The 18396-nt window shown below is 50.5% G+C and overlaps 2 protein-coding genes across 8 annotated transcripts in view; both read left to right on the top strand.

Annotated features, from left to right (window-relative positions):
- ANKRD6 (ankyrin repeat domain 6) overlaps window positions 1-3993 on the top strand; it is a 46596-nt gene extending 42603 nt beyond the window's left edge. For all 5 annotated transcript variants that reach the window (XM_032973339.2, XM_032973342.2, XM_032973338.2 and 2 more), the window contains exon 15: window positions 1207-3993. In XM_032973339.2, the coding sequence (XP_032829230.2) occupies window positions 1207-1983 (777 nt within the window). In that variant the 3' untranslated portion in view covers window positions 1984-3993. The remainder of the gene's footprint in view (window positions 1-1206) is intronic.
- A 2951-nt stretch (window positions 3994-6944) lies between these two features.
- Window positions 6945-18396, top strand: part of MDN1 (midasin AAA ATPase 1) — an 83736-nt gene continuing 72284 nt past the window's right edge. For all 3 annotated transcript variants that reach the window (XM_032973608.2, XM_076074979.1, XM_032973609.2), the window contains exons 1-13: window positions 6945-7247; window positions 8994-9259; window positions 9664-9897; window positions 10439-10546; window positions 11930-12140; window positions 12618-12824; window positions 13118-13249; window positions 13702-13917; window positions 14836-15005; window positions 15425-15506; window positions 16248-16343; window positions 17111-17223; window positions 18225-18373. In XM_032973608.2, the coding sequence (XP_032829499.2) occupies window positions 7143-7247; window positions 8994-9259; window positions 9664-9897; window positions 10439-10546; window positions 11930-12140; window positions 12618-12824; window positions 13118-13249; window positions 13702-13917; window positions 14836-15005; window positions 15425-15506; window positions 16248-16343; window positions 17111-17223; window positions 18225-18373 (2089 nt within the window). In that variant the 5' untranslated portion in view covers window positions 6945-7142. The remainder of the gene's footprint in view (window positions 7248-8993; window positions 9260-9663; window positions 9898-10438; window positions 10547-11929; window positions 12141-12617; window positions 12825-13117; window positions 13250-13701; window positions 13918-14835; window positions 15006-15424; window positions 15507-16247; window positions 16344-17110; window positions 17224-18224; window positions 18374-18396) is intronic.

Raw genomic sequence — 18396 nt, forward strand, 5'->3', positions numbered from 1 at the left:
AGGTCCACTTGAACAGCTTCATCATCAACACGGTCCATGAACAGCTTACGTATTGAGTAACTGTGGCTTTGATTACAGTGGCTGGTCCTTTGTGCTTTCGAGCGGTGTCTGTGATCTCGTGCCATTTTCGTCATTGATATTGGCTGACGAGGAAGCCTTCTCTCTACCCTGCATGCATGCGTACTAGAGGCCAACTGAAATTCGGTTTCGGTTTCGGCGCCGAAAGTTGGCAAATGGCCTCTTTCGGCATAGTTTCGGTTTCGGCCGAAAGTAAATTTTTAACTTTCGGTTTACTTTCGGTTTCGGCCGAAACTGATATTGACTTTCGGTCGTCAACCGAAGATCTATTTTTTAGAAAATAACGCTAGTGCTACGTCTATCTCTCTACCTATCGGCCGGTCAGTCGGTGCTAGGCAATCCTATGCGATAGGCTGCAAACACACACACACACGTCAGCAGCAGCAGCTTGGGAGCAAGGTTACAGTCGCAACGATGGTCTGCTAATGTCAACAGATGGCAGCCGGCATCTGCATCTGCATCCGTGGGTAGAGTCTCTTTGGCGGGACGACAACAAAGTGCCTCTGTTGTCTGTTCCCAGCCGCCTGCCCGCCTTGGCTTTTATGTGTTGCGTTCGCTTAAGTCTACACGCGTGTTGATACCAAGATTCGAAGTCTGATAATATTGATATTCAGTCAGTTAATAGTTCCGTAGCGAATTAGTGATAACGAAATTACGAATCTGAGTGAAGTAGAAAATTAAAGTTAATAAACGGAGCGGTTAATCACCATGAAGAATGTCGAAACATGCGGTGTGTGGGATTATTTCACTAAAGTCGATCCTGATCAAAGCAAGGCGCAGCAACCTGCTGGGCGAGAATACGAAAAAACTGTTGTTTCTTAACTACAACATTCGTTTGTTTGTATATAATTACTAAGTAAGTAACACCTAAAGATTTGATATTTAGCGACTCTTACTGCAGGCTCTGAATGATTAGTTCTAGATTTATTTTTAATTAAAGTAGCATTGCATCATGACATATTTTATAAATCTTTGTTCGGTAACTTCGGTTATATACCTTTCTGTTTCGGCTTCGGTTGAAAGTCAATATTTAACTTTCGGTCTGGTTTCGGTTTCGGCCGAAACCAAAAATTCAGTTTCGGTCGGCTTCTAATGCGCACACTGAATTTCTTGCGTTCTTTGCCGCAGGAGGCTGTGAGCCAGGAGATCAGGACGGATCTGCAAGCCTGGTGCCTCGAGAAGATTCAAGCCATGGAGAGCCGCCTCCGAGATGGCTCCCCTCGCCCTGAACCCAGAGAGAAGCCGGCCGACAGACAGTCATATGATACCTCGGTCGGCCAGGCACTCAACGGTAGTGCTTCCGCCAGGCAGGAAGAGGCGACCGGTACAAGCATGATAGACGCGTTCGCGCCGTCGCCTTCGCATTCCCGCTCGACGTCCTTTTCCGCTTCTGCTTCCGCCGATCGGCAGGAGTCCCAGCAGGGCGGCGATGGCGGCGGCGCCGGCGCAGGTGGCAGCCGTGGCTTCTACCTTAGCCTGCAGCACAGCCCCACCGCGCCGCCCTCCCTGCGACACGGGGCGTCGCCCACGGCAGAGCTGGCGGCCCCCGTCGTGGCGGTCGAACCTGCGTACGCGTTTGAACACGGGGCGCAGGGCCCGGCCGTCCTGGAGCCGGGCGGTGGTGCGGCACGCCGCTCGCCGGAGCTGGTGGCGCTGGGTCTGGGGGACGCGCCCGGCGCAAGGGACGCCCTGCAGGTGACCCGGTGCTTCCTGGACGCAGTCTCGTCCCACCTGGAGGGTTGGTACCTGCGTCGAGTGGAGGAGGAGCGGGCGGAGGTGGCGCGAAGGGCGATGCAGGACCGTGCCGAGATGCAGGCGCAGATCCGGACGCTGGAGGAGCAGCTGCGTGCGATGAAGACGCAAGCGGGGGCGCGTGGGGAGGAAGAGACACGGCCCGGGCGATGACACCGTGACACGCCACGAATTTAGTTGTTTCGCCATGGCAGGGTTTCCCGAGCTCCAATCCTCGTGAACCACCACAGACTACCTTTCCGTGTTTATGTCGCTACACTCTGCATGCGCTCGATTATGAAACATAGTGCCATACATAGCCAGCGAGAAAGAATATCCTGTGGGGAGGCTGCAAATAAACTTTGAGGGTGCTGAGATCATTATCATCAGCCAAGGTTTATCCACTGCTGGATGGTGGCCTCCTCAAGCTACCGCCACCTCTCATATTCTGCAATGTAATATACACAAGTAGACTTTTTAAATGAATTAAATATTTATTTTTCGACCGATGAAATTAGATATTTTATAAATGTATGGAAATGAGAGTGTAAAGTTACCACTAACAGAGCATGTGGTATACGTCATTGCCAAGGACATGGATTCACACATTGTGTCCGTATACCACAAGATCTGCTAGTCGTGAGTTTCTTACTCTCTTTCCGAGTCCGGCTACTCAAGATTTCACTGGATAGTCTGTGTGTGAATACACGATGGTTTGAGAGGGCTAAGCTCTCTTAGCCTTGGCCAACGGCCGCCTATAGTGACAAAGAGAGCGTTCCATACATCACGTGGGACGTGTTTAGCAATCATCAGGCATGTGCAGCGTGTCACGACTTAATCTGCAATTCAACTGATAAAATCGATAAACGTGGAAAGATGTAGGAGAGGAATGGCGTTTAGGAAACCGTGCACTATGAGATGTATTAAAAAAACTGTTTAACGCGCAACGCGTTCTAATTTAAAATAGAGCATTTATTTTCACATTATATTTTGGTAAGCATGTATGCCTGCATGTGTCATTTCAACAAGCGGCATCGATAATGGACTGTTCGAAGAATATGTTGTCACGTGCTGAGGTCATAGACTGAAAGTTTGTATATTTATTTGCGCGTCTTTCTTGTTCTGCAATGAGGGGTTAGAAATGATCCGAGTCTCTTGTCCGCATCATTTCAAGGAAAGGACTTTGGCTGCAAGTGCCCTGCTATAGAACAGAGTTTCTTTTGGTGCACTGGAATGCCACCTGTTCTGAGTATAATAACCAGGTCACTTTGGCTAAATCTTTTCAATTTCAATCTGAGAAATTAAAAAAGCGGCAAGAATGTTCTGGTTGTTACGGTTGGAACGCCTAAATTCATCAACACCCAGGAGCTGATTAGATCTTTTCGGGGACACTCCAAGTGAAATTACAAGTCTTATGTAAGTTACATACGAGCGCTAAAAATGCACGCCGACTTCCAGCAACACAGAACGTTATGTAAGTGACTGTGTCGTGAAGTCGGTTGCAGCCACGCATTATAGCAGCAGACTTCTCTGTCATTTTGTGTTCCCGTGAGCAGCTGCCAGGGCAATTAAATTCTCGCGACGCAGAGGGTAACTCTCCTATGTACGTTTGACGAGTTTCATTTCCTGAAGCCAGGCAACAAGTCTGCAGAACAGAACTTTAATGTCCCAAGTGATGGGTGGTGCTTGCATAAGATAATAGGGGGTTTTCTCCAAGCTAATTGTAGAAACTGAGCTCTCTCATAGTGGTATGGACTACCAGACTATGTTACTGTAATTCTGCAGCGCAATTTGGCTTCTGTGAAGCCCTCCCTTTTGAAAATTATCTTAAAGTATTACGCCCGATGCGGTCTCAAACTTCAAATGCAGTCACCACGCCTCCTGCCTGCAGTACCCGGTGATGGATTTGGTGCAGAGTTGCATTCCTGATACTCAGCCGAGCTAAGGAATGCCCACGCATCAAAAGAAATGCAATTTAAAATGCGCGTATGTTACGGTCGTCACGTACCGCAAGTTATAAAATGGAAAAGCTGTGCCGCGTTTTTCTGTTTCTTTCTCAAAAGATATCGAACAGCAACCATCGTTACTGTACTATTGGCTGTACATTGTTGTACGTTTCCATATTGTAATGTATGCCATTTTTTCAGTAAAACTTGAAAAATAAATGCGCTAATCCAGTGGCAACCCTTGTTTATCCTTCTGGAATGAGATGACATGTAGAGTAATACTCAAGGGTGTTTTTGGTCATTCGCTGCTCTCCAACACAACCAAATGTCTGCAGGCATCCCATGATGCAATTCTCGTCATGATCATCGTCATCATCATCTTCAGCCATCATTACCAGCCATGATCAATCCACTGCTGGATGAAGGCTTCCCAAAGCCTTTTCCATCTCTCACGGTTGCACGATGTAACACATGCAGTTCTCATGAATGTATTTAAATATATTTTAATTGAAATGTCGTAGTGTACGTATGATTTAGTTTAACTTCTTCAAGATTTTTTTCTATTTATTCAGTGTTTGGGAATGGGCAAACTTATCATAACAGCTAAAAATTTGCAGCAACATATGTTCCAGTTTTTTCAGGGCATAAGTGTAGTGAGAAATGTGAATTAGCATTATAGTATCTCTCTGAAATTCCCCATCTCTGAAGAGCTGAACTTTGAGTGTTATACTGTGACCAGGCAGTGATCATAATGAAGGGGGGCAGTTTTTCTAGCAGAGCACGAACATCATGGCAGAAGGGATCATTACCACAAAAATTAACAGACATTGACAATGTACTTCTGAATGAATGTGCCATTACCATCACTGAATGTTTAATTTATCCCAACCATAGTTTAAAAACTAAACCATTTTTATTTTACCAGGTAAGGCCCACTGAGCTATAAAACTCTTTATCAGAAGCGACCTTGCGACAAATGACAGTTCAGCGACGTGGCTTATACGGAAATTTATAGCAGCCAAATACTCTAAACGCACGTTGTTTCTAAATGTGGAGGGAAAAAACCGGAGGACCCGGAGAAAAATGCACACGTTCACAGGGAGAACATGAAAACTCCAAATATACAGCCCTTAAGGGTCAGGATCGAACACACAACCTCCTGTATATCAGGCGAGGTACTTAACATCTCGCCACCAACAGAACATGGCTCAACGCGGTGGTCCAGATGTCTTGTGACCGCCAATTAATTGACCCCCTAACATTTTTTTCCCTTTGCATGTTCATCTGTTTTAAATAAATATTACTTTTAAAAACACACACATTAAGTTTTAGAGATTTAAATAATGGGTCACAAGACATATGGACCACCCCCTGTACATTGACTTGTCACCATATCCAGACGAACAGCGCACACGAGTCACATGGGATATTTTGGGCCACTTGAGCTGGAAGGTGCCATCCACTGCTGGATGAGGGCCTCCTAAAGCCGGTCGTAGGGATTATTACACTACAATTCCTGCTCAATGGCGGGTTGGTGAAGGCAGCCAGCACACATGTTGGGGACATTGTACATGCATAATTGCATGTTGATTATCTTATAAATAACCCAACGGGTATTGAATGACCATTGTCATTTACGGGCATACATTAACGTCCCCATCCTCCTGCCTTCGCCAGAGGTGACATCGCAGCTATCTGAGAACGAATCAGGTGAAGGGATTTGTCCACAACTCTGGCTGGCCGCCTGATGCTGCTGGTTGTAATTACAGGCGAAACGTCGTACTCGAATTGTCAATGTCGTGGGTTTACTCTCCCAACGCAACCGGTGTGCTGTGCTAGTAACGAATTGGCACGTTCTGTTTACGTGACAAGACCTTACTAATTGGCGATCGAACCCAAAACAACTCATGGATATTGGTCGCGAAAGCCAACATCCACAATGGTAATTTATGATACACATTTTTTTTAGTGCATTGCCCCCTGCTGACAAGTAACGTGGCAGCTTACACCGCCTGTTTTATGCACGGTAGACTTATTAAAAGGTCGCGCAATAAATCGCAATGCAAAAACTAAATTTGCAAAGATCCCTGAACATTCTGTTGGTGGGAAAGTTGCTGTGAGCGAGTCGCAAGCTCTGAAGGCCGGGGCTTTGTTAACAATTCGGTCACAGTCCCTACGATCACTGTTACAATGCATTTATGGCTTGATTTTGGTGATTTCGAAAACGTTTTTTTTTGTTTGGCCATGTTTGTTTGTTGTAGTACGGAGTTAGACTGATGGCCTTAATCTAAGTTGTCTTGTGGTTATTGTTGTTGTTGTTTGACTTGCATGCCACTGGGATTTTTGCACAAAGCGTTGGTGTATGGTGCTTTTTCAGGAATATTTTGATGTTTTTTTCCTGGATTTTCTGTTTGCACAGTCACACAAAGTCACTTTAAGATGTTCAAGTTTTTGTTGTTGTTTGTTGCGGTTGCACCCGATTCAAGAGCCGAATGGCTCACAGGGCTATACCAAAATAAATGAAACTGAATCTGTGGCACACGAGGCAGTGGGTGGCCAGCACCACGCACGCCCGGCCGCCTTTGTCTCCCTCGCACGCAGCGATGTTTACTACACAACGCACACGTGAGCTCATTTGAGGCTGAGTCGACCTAGATAATCGGGTTTCCGTCAGCGCAACGTAGCGCTAACCACTATACCACCGATCCCCCCTACAAAGATCCTCCGTACAGCCTTAACAGACTGTAGGGGCAAGTGCTGTTAGCGAGCACCTATGAAGGCCGGCACGGCACACACGAGGGGGTGGGTGGCCAGCACCACACCCGACCGCCTTTGTCTCCCTAGTGGCGATGTTTACACACCGCACCGGGTACTCATTTGAGGCTGAGTCGACCTAGGGGAGGCCCAGGACCGGTTCAGATAATCGTCACCGACGGTGTTGGCCGTGAGCGGGAATCGAACTCGGGTAGCCGGGTTCGTAGCGCAGCGTGGCGCTAACTGCTGCACCACTGCTCCCCCCAACGCACACTCACACAACGAGATAAATTCGAGCGATTTTTTTTGCTGCGGTGTTAAAAATGTAAATGCTTAACAACAACAATAACAACAACAACAATAATAATAATAATAATTTAAATGCAATTTAAAGCAGCAACAGCAGGATGTGGCGTTTTACTCCGTGACGCGTCCGGAACAGGATGTGGCGTCACACCACCCCCCCAGCGCCCACGTGCTGCGGGCTGCCAACACGTGGACGCTGCAGCGAGCAACACATTTCTGTACTTCACCGGCAACACACCGCTGCCGCAAAACTCGAGCGTTATATGCGCCGTCATTTATAATTAATTGGAAGATTGTGTGCGTGCGGTTTTCCGTCTCGCTCACGAGATGGACCTCGTGGCGGTGCCGATGGACGCGGTGCTTCGCCTGGCGAGCGTGAGCGATCAATGCCGAGCCGGCTTGGGCCACCTCGCTGGCCGGCCCCAGCAGCAGGTGACCGGCGGGGTTCCCGTAGCCTCACTGGCCCCCTCGGCTTCTCGTGCCCCCCCCCCTCGATCTCTCGGCTTCTTAGCCTTCCTCCTGCAAAGGGCTCTGCGATGCACGCGGATAGACGGAGCGAAAGCATAATGTTACCTGGGCCCTTGCGTTGTCCTGGAAGATGGTTTACAGGTCCGTGTGAGGGCTAGTGGCTGGGCGGTTATAGTCAATGCTAGTGGCTGGTTGGTACAGGCTAGTCACTGGTTGGTTATAGTCAGGGCTAGTGGCTGGTTGGTAATGGTTTAGGGCTAGTTGCTGGATGGTTATCAACAAGGATATTGTTAGTGGCTGGTTGGTTATAGTTAGGGCTCGTTGCTATATGGTTATTTACAGGGCTGGGGCAAGTGACTGGTTTAGGGCTAGTTGCTGGATGGTTATCGACAGGGATAGTGCTAGTGACTGGTTGGTTATGGTTAGGGCTAGTTGCTATATGGTTATTGTCAGGTCTAGGGCTAGTGACTGGTTGGTTATGGTTTAGGGCTAGTTGCTGGATGGTTATCGACAGGGATAGTGCTAGTGGCTGCTTGGTTATGGTTTAGGGCTCGTGTCTGGATGGTTATCAACAGGGCTATTGTTAGTGCCTGATTGGTTATGGTTAGGGCTAGTGGCTGTTTGGTTATAGTCAGGGCTAGTGGTCGTGGCCGGATGGGTAGTTGGTAAGAGCAGGACTGGAACTTGTGTCTGGTTGACTAATTCAGGTTTGTGGAAGTGCTATTGTATAGCCCAGTAGCTGGCTGGCTATTGGACACCCTTAGGTTGTAGGTCTAGTGTTAGCTCGTTGGTTATGGGTGAGTGTAGTGTTTAGTCAGCTAACTAATGTGCTTGGTTCTCCATACTGATTTTCATTCCTCGCCATTGTTCGCGATTGATTTTTAGTGATATTGGCCGCTTTAGTTTTCTGTTGCTCACAGCATTCATCCCTTTAACTCTCGCCCCATCATCGCGTCTCCCATCCATTTCTGTTGGGTATTTTGTCTTATGAATGGCGGTTGCAGCAGGTTTCACTGGCTCGGTACTATAATGAATAATTTGCTAGCCATTTGTGCCAACCCCCTTAATGAAAATCCCCTACATTGCGATTGTGTTGTTCAGTTATGACCGAGTGACGTGACCGGTGACGGAATGACAGCTAAAGGAGGGAACGTGCCCAAGAGAATAACCACCGCATATTGATTGCCGAGATGTGTTTTAACAACATTTGAATATAATGTGAATAATTTGACTTGACACGTACGTTTTTGTAGCCAGTGTCATGATTCACAAATAGATTTTATAGAGTCACAAATAGATAGATATGGATAATTGTGTCGTTAACACCCTCCACCACCCGACATAACCCAAACAAATGTGTCAATTCTGTTTCTTAAATAAACAAAATAGTATCCAATTGCTGAAGTTTATTGTGAGAATTATTTTTCTGGGTGAGCTGAAACAATAACAAACGGCATGTTAATCGCTCGTACACGTGACAATTTTAATTAGTTTAGCCGTGTTGGGTGGTGGAGGCTCCGAACGACATACATTTATCCAGATCGTTACATGGCTAAATTTGAATAATTTGTTCAGAAAACAGATATACCAGGGCTCCGCCCCACCACCCCAGATTTATTTCAGTACTTCGAGAACGCTGTATACGAATGCAAGAACATCTGCCCGCCAATGTAAACCTGCTGCCGCCACCCTTGCACGCACGCGCTCCAGGCTTGGTCACCCTCCGAGCGCGGGGCTCTGCTGGACACTCTCTCGGCGCTGCTGCTGGAGCCCGACTCCACGCTGCACGTGGCACGGGCCCTGCGCCCGCTGCTGCCCGTGCTGCTCGAGCGTCTGGGGGAAGAGTCGGAGCGTCGCGGGGAGGAATCCGAACAGGAGACGCGAGAGTCGAAAGCCTCGAATCGATGGATGGGCTTCCACGAGCGCTTCTGCGTCGCGCTGGGGAAACTCTTGCCACTGAGCCCAGATGCGGTGCAGTAAGTGGCTTGTTTGACGTGCTCTTCTCAGCTGCTTATTCCAAGCCATCGTGACAGCGTGTGTCTTATGTACCACTACCTCCGTTTTATAAGATGCTCCGGAAAGTAAGATGCACCCAAAGATTTGGGGTGATTTTGAAATAAAACAAAAAATTCTGGAAAATGCAACGTCCCGGGAAAGTGGGAAACAAGGGAATAAAATATTAAGTTGCCTGCCCATCATTAGGTCCTTAATAATATTATGAGCCTAAGTAAATTCAGCTTGGTCAAAGCAAGTGTTTAATAACAATTGAGTTGTGGTAAAGGAGTCGCCGGACATTCTCTCGGGCTAATTTCAGAAACTTCTCGCAAGGTATTAGTTTCGCTTGGTGCCATGACTCGCTAATACTGATTTTGTGTTTCAGGTTTGCGGAGCGATATTTCAAAACGGCACCGCCCGCATTTGTGCGGCTCGGCCATGGCGGTGCAGCGCCCGCCAAGGAAAAGGGGAAGAGAAAACGATCCAAACTCATCCCTCTGGCCGACCTGATGGAGGCCTCGTATAGGCTACTCAAGGGATGTCACACGGTGCTCTCCGACCAATGGGACTGGAGTGTGTGCGTGCCCCTTTTGCAAGATCCAGACAGCCGTGTTCGATGGTAGGCATTTGTAAACGCGCACGCAATGCACACCACAGCCATGATTCGGATTTTCCCTCTTTTTGCAGGAAGCATAAACCACTGGGATGTTAAATAATCTCTTGTTTGGGTTAATGGGAGGGAGCGGTAGCCAGAATGAAACCAAAACATGGCGAATGTAAAACGCATGTAAATGAGGATATAAAAACAGAGGTATTATTTATGTTTAAATTATGAGCCTAAGTGCTTATATTAGGTTTTTGAATTGTGTTAGTTATTTACTTGCTTTTATCTCTGTGCAGCACCTTGCGACAACTGGGTGAAACGTGCTTTATAAGTGTAAGTTATTAATTGTTATTACGTAAAATGAGGGTGAATGTAATAGAATGTGTATTCTGTTTTTATTGCTTCCTGAATTAATGTTTGCACTCGCGTGGCTCGAACCATCCCGCATGTTTAATAGGTGTACAAGGTACGCCAGATAATCTGCCCGCAGATAATCGAGAATTAACCCTGTATTCCAATGCATTCCGATGTTTTCTGTGTGCATTTATTTTTTCAGGTACACGGCCAACTGCCTGGCGCTGCTCTGCGCGATGAGCGACCGGCAGAGGATGCAGTTCCTCTGCCGGGTCCTCAGCGAAGATGAGCTCATCTCCCACCGCATCGCGTGAGTCCGACCGCACAAAGTCGAATCCCTTGGTTTGTGGGATGCTGCCGTGGTGTAGCGGTCCGCGCACCGGACTCGCAATCGGTTCGATCTCCCGGCACGGCAGTTTGTTGAACCTCCCCCGCCTCTGTCCACCCAGCATTATATATGGTTGAGCCACAGATAGTCGATCTGCAGGTTATGTGCGGTGGGGTGCAGTGCGGGTACTCCCATCTCTTCCAAGACTTCTGGCACAGCATTGAAGAGAAGGCTGAAGTACCCTGTTGGAATTGCTCTCTTGGAGTTCCCTCTAGCAGAGGCCCTTCCGCCAGTAGTGCGGTGAGCAAGCAGTTGCTGAACTGCACCCTTACCGTTTACGACTTAACTTAGAATGTGTGACGAGCCCAAATGCTTCGGTAACCACGCTGCTGCTTTGACGCTTGTCTACAGGAAATCGCCCTTCGCAAAGTGTAAGGAGCGTACAGCTTAACGCGTGGGCTTTCACGACCAATATTCATAATAAAGGTTTTTGGGTTAAATGTATCGTAACCCTCCACCACCCGACACAGCCAGTAAGGTTTGTCACGCAAACAATTCGCCAGTTAATTACTACTTCAGCCCACTGTTGTGTTGGAGAGTAAATCCACAACATTTACAATCTTGAGTACGACGTTTCGCCGGTAATTACATCCAGCATCATCAGACGATTTGCCTGAATAGTGAAGCAATCCACCTGCTTCCGGTCTCAATTACAGTAGAACCTCGGAGATCGAACACACCAGAACTCGAACAAATCGGTGTTCGAACGATATTTTCGAACATTTTTTGCCCCGAAAACCGAATGAAATTCGGAGGTTGAGCGGGCAATCGCGACTTGAAAGAACCTGTCCGGCTGAGACGCGTATGGCCAGCAGTGTGCATGACGCTTGCCCAGACAAAGGTTTTACCGTATGAAAGGCTCAGTTAACGTGTAGCTCTCACCCAGTGCAGATCCGCAAAACATCGTTCCTTAACTTTTTCGTTAATTTCCTTTATTTTAGTGTTTTTTGGTGTTTATCCATACACAATGTATATTGTGTTTCTTGTTTTTTTGTATGATTTAATGCATGTAATTACTGTAAACTTCGCGTAAAAATGCTTGATAATGAGAGATTTTTGTGTGTCTGGAACCAATTAATGTCATTTACATTAATTCTTATGGGGAAAATGAATTCGGTGTTCGAACAAATCGGTGTTCGAATGTCCTTCTGGAACGAATTAAGTTCGATCTCCTGGGTACCGCCGTAGAGCAAGATGACGTCATCACAGCTCACAGCTGTTGAGCGGTTCACAGCTTGGCTTTTTATTCTGCTGCCACTGGGCTGCTCTCATACCGGCTGCCTGATGTCCACCCCGCTCGTGCAGGCTGATGGAGGAGAGCGCCGCCGAGGTTGCGGAGGGAGCCCTGACGCTCGTGGCGTCTGACTGCCCCCTCTGGAGCCGCGGGGTGCTTCCCCAGGGTCCTCGTGCGAGCACGGGGAGCGAGTTCCTCTCCAGCGACCTCTCGGAGCGCGTCGTGCCCGTGTGTGGCGTCGTGCTGCCGCGGAGCGGGCACAGAGAGGGCACGGCTGGGCAGGTGACTTGGGCCGGTTCAGTCCGAGCGCGTTGCGCGATGCTGCGAATGTTTAGATTTTGCGCAGTTTGTTAAAGCTGTGTCGCATGGCGAACTGTCATTAATGTTAGCCCATTTAACGTGTGAATCCTATTATAATAATCTTAAAGTATATTTTATATGAGTATATTGGTTCAGGATTTCTGCCGCGGTGTGATGGTTTACCACACTGGACTTACAACCCCAGATGTCCCAGGTTCAATCTCCCGTTGCAGCAGTTCTCTGTCCACCTGATTTCGTCAGTCGGTGAGGTTTCTTCTGGTGGGCTAAAGTGTGGGTACCCCAGCCTCTTGCAGAACGTTTGGGTCATGTGGAAGAGTAGGCCAACGTGCCCTCTAGGAGCGCTCCCTAGAGCTCCCTCAGGTGGTGAAGGCCCTTCGGCCAGCAGCGGTACGAGCTCCCCTCGCGGTGACTCTACCCCGTGTGCCCGTCTCTGCTTAGACCCCGTGCCCGCTGGTGCCGGTCCCCTCTACGTGTGCGCTGCTGCGGGCCCTGGCGTCGGCGGTGGCCTCTCGCCGCGCCGCTCTCATCGAGGGCCCCGTGGGCTGCGGCAAGACGGCGCTCGTCGAGCGGCTAGCGGCGCTGACCGGACGGACGGCGCCGCCCGGACTCCTCACCGTGCAGCTCGGGGATCAAACCGACAGCCGAGTGAGCTCGCGCCGCACGCCAGTACTCGCCGGCGGCACTCGCCGGCGGCACACACCGGCACGCACCGGCACTCGCCGGTACTCGCCGGCACTCACGAGCAGCAATCACCAGCGGTGACCAAAGTGGTTGAGGTGAAATCTCGTGTACAACGATCGGTCCTGAAGTGCAACGATTCTGTGCGTGAATTTTCGACAAGTCGGTTTGAATCGGCGAGTCGCTCGTCGCGCCTCGTGCTCCTGTGTCCGCCTTGACGGGTTAATGACGGGTGTCGCGCGTGCGCTTTCCACGTGTAGACGCTGCTGGGCATGTACCGCTGCACGGATGTCCCGGGGGAGTTCACGTGGCGAGCAGGCGCCCTGACGCAGGCCGTGTCGCGCGGCGACTGGATCCTGCTCGAGGACATCGACTACGCCCCGCTCGACGTGGTGCGGTGGGGCGGGCGGGGAGGGGTTGGTGGGGGATAGGAGGAGGGGGTGGCCACGTCATCCCAGCCCTCATTCACATAAACAGCAATTACTAAGAAGCCAGACCCTGCTGCCCCATGAGTGAAACTAATACGCTTCTGGGCAAATAAAATATACAATCATGTTTTGGATTTGTTAACAAGTATGCAGTGGATAATGTTTGCATATAGTACAAGGGCTGGAGCAGTAGTCGTGGTTATTGCACCGCACAATGAAACCGGCGGCCCGCTCATGGCTAACATCAGTGGTGCAAGAGCACCGGTCGTAACAAATGGTTTTATTCACGGACTCGTCCCTTGGCCCAAGAGCGTGGCTGCCGGGCCCCGTTTACCGGGACCCTAGTCGTGGGCACCTGTGGAGCGCCGTCGCGAACCTCTAAACCCATGCTGCTCCTGCCCCCGCCGCCGCCGCAGATCTCGGTTCTCATCCCGCTGCTGGAGTCGGGCGTGCTGTCCGTGCCTGGGCGGGGGGACTGCGTCCGCGCGGCGCCCGGTTTCCAGCTGTTCGCCACGCGGCGCCTGCACGGGGCCACGCTGCGCCGCCACGCCTTGGGCTCGCACGACACGCTGCTCGAGAAGGCGTGCACGCGCGTGCGCGTCGAGCGCATGGCGCGCCCGGAGCTCAAGGAGGTGCGCTCGCCCGTCTGCGTGTCGTCCTTGTGCACGTGCGGTTGTGGGGGGGAGCGCTCGGCGTGGTCGGCGCGCCTGTGCTGCAAATCCGGCAAGCCGAGTTTTGATTCTCGCTCGCGGCTGGCATCGATGGCGAATGTGTGGACCAGTCCTGGGGTCTCACCGCAGGTCGACTCCAGCACTTGCGCCAACAGTCTCTTAAGTCTATATGGGGTGGGATCTTTGTATTTTGGTTATTGGGGAGAATTGAGCATGTTTAGATTAGGGGTCTGCATTAGATGGTGGTTAGTGTAGGCATGCTTGTTAAAGTGTATCTGTGCTTACGTGTTCGTGTGTGTGTGTGTCTGTAAGGGCTGCAGTAGCCTTAATAGTTGTTTGCTTATATCACTATCGGGGGATCTTTGTCGATGTGGTTAATGGAGGAGATTAGTATTTGATGTGGATCAGTGTACGTGCTTGTTGTTGATTATTTTTTATACACGCATGTGTGCATGTCTTTCTGTGTGCGAGTGGGACGCTGTGGTGCATGGTGAGCGCCTTGATGTTAATAAGGAGTTTGTCGGTGATGGGGCAGGCCCCCGGACCGCTTCATATATCATCCCCCACTGTTAGCCATGACTGGTAATCTAACTCAGGTGCCCTGGCTCATAGCCCAGCGTGCCAACAAAATAACCGGGCCGTGTATATTGATTTGAAGCTTTCGTGACTGCAGGAATTCATACTCTTTGGTTCTTTCGGTAAAGTCACGTAGATCTATCTAAGTCACGTAGATCTATGTACGTGACTTTACCGAAAGAACCACGTAGATTTATCTTCGTGGCTTTACCGAAAGAACCAAAGAGTGCCGTGTATGCGGATTTTTTTTGTTTTTGTACGAATGGGGACACTGCTGACGCGCAAGCACTGTGCCCTGCCCAGGTGCTGATGAGCCGCTTCAGCTTACCCAGCCCTGCTGCCGAGCGGCTGCTGCTCATCTACTGCCAGCTGACGGGAGACGAAGTGGACAGCTGTGCGGGAGCGGAGGGACCCCAGATGACCCCGGCACAGCCGAGACGCCTCAACATGGAGGGGCGAGTCATCTCGCTGAGGTCGGTCGTGGCACTACCCCCCCCCCCGACCACCACAAATACTTCCTCGTTGAATTTGGGAAAAACACAGATTTGCATCGCTGTGTTTTACAATGCTGCTGTGGTACACAGTCTTTTTGTAAGAATAGCGGATGCTCAAACATTCTTTACCCCACGTGCCCTTTAACGCAGCAACAACAACAGCAACGTCGCGGTGCCGTGATGTCTGTAAACGTGACGTGTGACGCCACGTGGGCCTGCCAGCAGGCGCTAATATTATAATGTAGCCTGCCGGAGAACATTGTTAAAGAAACGTGGAGGAGATCGCTGCACGTGCCGACTGCTTAGAGTGATCTGTGTCCTTGGAGGGCCTCTTCGGTTGTTCACCTGGGATGTTCAGCTGGAATGTTCACCGTGTTCCTCGCTGCGTTCGCACGCAGGGACCTCCTCAAGTGGTGCCAACGCGTCGCCCATCTCTTCAAGGGCACGGCTGAAGCGAACGCGCTCTGCATCTTCCAGGAGGTGGGCGAGGCCTCTGATAAAACCAGTGTAGCAACCAATCAAGATCCCTAAAACACTCGCACAACATGACGACGCATCGATCCGTAGCCCCCGGTCTGGCCCTTCGTGATTGTGCAAGGGTGAAGGGGGGGAGACACTTTGTTTGATCATCACGCCAAAGCCTCTGGCGCCACTCATGAAAGTTTTGGCATGTTTCGTATTGTATTGAGCCTCTGAGCTCAATGGGCCTTTGCATGTGAAATAAAGTGCGAGTCTTGAGTCTAAACTGCAGCGTATTTTTTTTAATTGAGTAAGAGCCGGCTGACTCGGTGCTGCTCCTGCAAGGCAGAACTGAACACGGTGAAGGATTATGAGATTAAACGTGCATGTAAACACCTCCACCCACATCACGTGTCATCAGAAAGTAGTTTCCCCCCCCCCCCGCACCTCCGATTAGCATGGTTTGTTACGTACGGTGAGAAAGAAGTTCAACATACACATGACCTGGCTCACATTTTGTCGAATTTTCTTTTTGTGGTGCTTTTTTGGCAAAAACTTGCCGATGCCACCACCACTCAAAGGGGTGAGTTGCCAAGGCATTAAATATGCCAAGATATGAATCTGGCCAAAGGTGTCTCCGTAATCTGCCGCACATGACTGTGGCAATTCGACTTTCCCATGGTGAGGGGGGACCAGGACGTTCAGCTCGCTACCACAGCACTGACGGATTGCGCGTGCTCCCTCCCCCCCCCCCCACATCAGGCGCTGGACTGCTTCTGCGCGGTGCTGTCCCAGCCCGAGAACCGGCAGATGCTGGCGGAGATCATCGGCTTCCAACTCAACATCATCCGCGAGAAGGCACGTCCTTCTGCGTCACGCACACGCACACACCTGCGCGCGCACACACGCACGAACACACATTCCCACACGCGCGCGCACACACGTCTGGCGTGTTGTCTCACGCGTGTATGAGGCGCCACCCAATGCGTTGGGCGGCCTTTTGGGAACATGGCTGAAAGAACGTTCACCGCGGAGATGGAGCGCAGAAATAATATTGTGCGCGGGTGCTCGGTTGATATTCACGCCCCCTGGGACTGAGAGATTGCGATGGCTTGGGGCAGGCCTTCATCTAGCGGTGAATCAACGTCGTCATCACCGTCATGGCTGATGATGATAATGATGATACGGCGCATACCCCGGTTTACGTTCCTGAAAGCCGGTTGATAAATTGAAAGTATTTAAATCGAAGCATTTTTCTGTGAAAAAAAAATTAGGAACGGAGTACGCATGAAAGAGAGACGAGAGCCGGTCAGGGACTCTTTAACGCTTGGACACCTCAGGACATCTGGCGCCTGAATGTTTGCCGTGGAACGTTAACAATGTGGGGCTTAATGGTTAAGTTCGTAAATCTTGAGTACGTTATGGCGGGGTACCACAATAAATGAAACTGGATTGGGTATCGATAAGTTGAGTGCGTTATAGCGAAAGTATGTAAAGCGGGGTGTTACTGTATTTGTAAGGTAACACCAGCGTGAATCGCAGCAGTCGTTTTCCGAAGCCGGCGCAGTGTCGCTGATGAGGCTGACGTTGCTGTCGTGGGCGTTGTTGTTTCCCCGCTGTTGCAGGTGGAATTTTTCTGTCGCCACTACAAGCCCGAGATCGTCGTCACGGAAACCACGGTTACAGTCGGACGAGCAACGCTGCCTCGACAGCTGAGAGAGGCCGTGACTCTGACCAGGTGAAGCCGAGACGCGGCAGTAGGCGCTCGCAAACTGCACTTACACCAGCAGGAATCCAGCTAAGCCAAGCGTGATGTGTGTGTGTTCGAGTGTGTTTGCGTGTGTTTTTGCGTGTTTGTGGCGAGCGATCGCACAATGGTTTGCGAACTGCGCTATGAACTCAATATCCTGGGTTCGATTTGCCAGCCATAGCTGACATCAGTGGGTGAGTGATATCTGAACCGCTACTGGGCCATCCACCTTCAGCTCACGCTGAACAGCGTGGCAAAGTACAGTCTTAACAACCCCCATGACTGACACCGTGTGCAGAGTCCTTCATCCAGCAGTGGAATGATTAAAGGGCTATAAATTAATATGATTTATGATGAACTGCGTTACGAATCCGGTTACCCGAGCTCGATTCCTGACCGCGGTTAATATCGGTGGCCAATGATATCCGAACCGGTCTTTCCCACGCTGGAACGACCGGTGACTGTGCCACGAACCCAGCTTCCAACCCGCGGTGGACACCGTGTGCAAGGCGTGGGTAACAGACCCGCAACACTTCCAGGGGGCGATAAATCAACACTAGGGCGCCGCGGTGGCGAGATGTTAACTACCTCACCTTGTATGCAGGAGGTCGTGGGTTCGATCCCGACCCTGATGCGTTTATATTTGGAGTATGCATGTTCTCCCCGTGGTCGCATGGATTTTTCTCCCGAGTCCTCCGGTTTTTCCCTCCACATTTAGAATCGACACGTGGTTCAAGTATATTTGGCCGCTATAAATTCCCGCACGACAAGCCGCTTCGTTGAGCTATCATTTGTGGCCAGGTCGCTTCTGAAAAAGACCTACGTCGCTCAGTGGGCCCTACCTGGTAGAAGAAAAAGTTCAGTTTTGATTGAGCTCAGTAACATATCAAACAGCACTTGGCGAGCCTAATCAGAACGGGATGGGGGGGGGGGGGGGGGGTGCTGCTGCTCGGGGTGACGTCTCCGCGCCCGCTTGATCCGCCGTACAGGGACGCGGCGACGTTTGCAGCGACGCGGCCCTCCGCGGTGCTGCTGGAGCAGGTGGTGGTGTGCGTGGCACGCGAGGAGCCCGTCCTGCTGGTGGGCGAGACCGGCACGGGGAAGACGTCCACGGTGCAGCACCTGGCCACCAGCCTCGGTAGCAAACCCCCCCCCCCACCC

This window comes from Petromyzon marinus, chromosome 51 (assembly GCF_048934315.1).
Source record: "Petromyzon marinus isolate PM22_M1 ecotype Great Lakes invasive population chromosome 51, UKy_Petmar_22M1.pri1.0, whole genome shotgun sequence".
Lineage (NCBI taxonomy): Eukaryota > Metazoa > Chordata > Hyperoartia > Petromyzontiformes > Petromyzontidae > Petromyzon > Petromyzon marinus.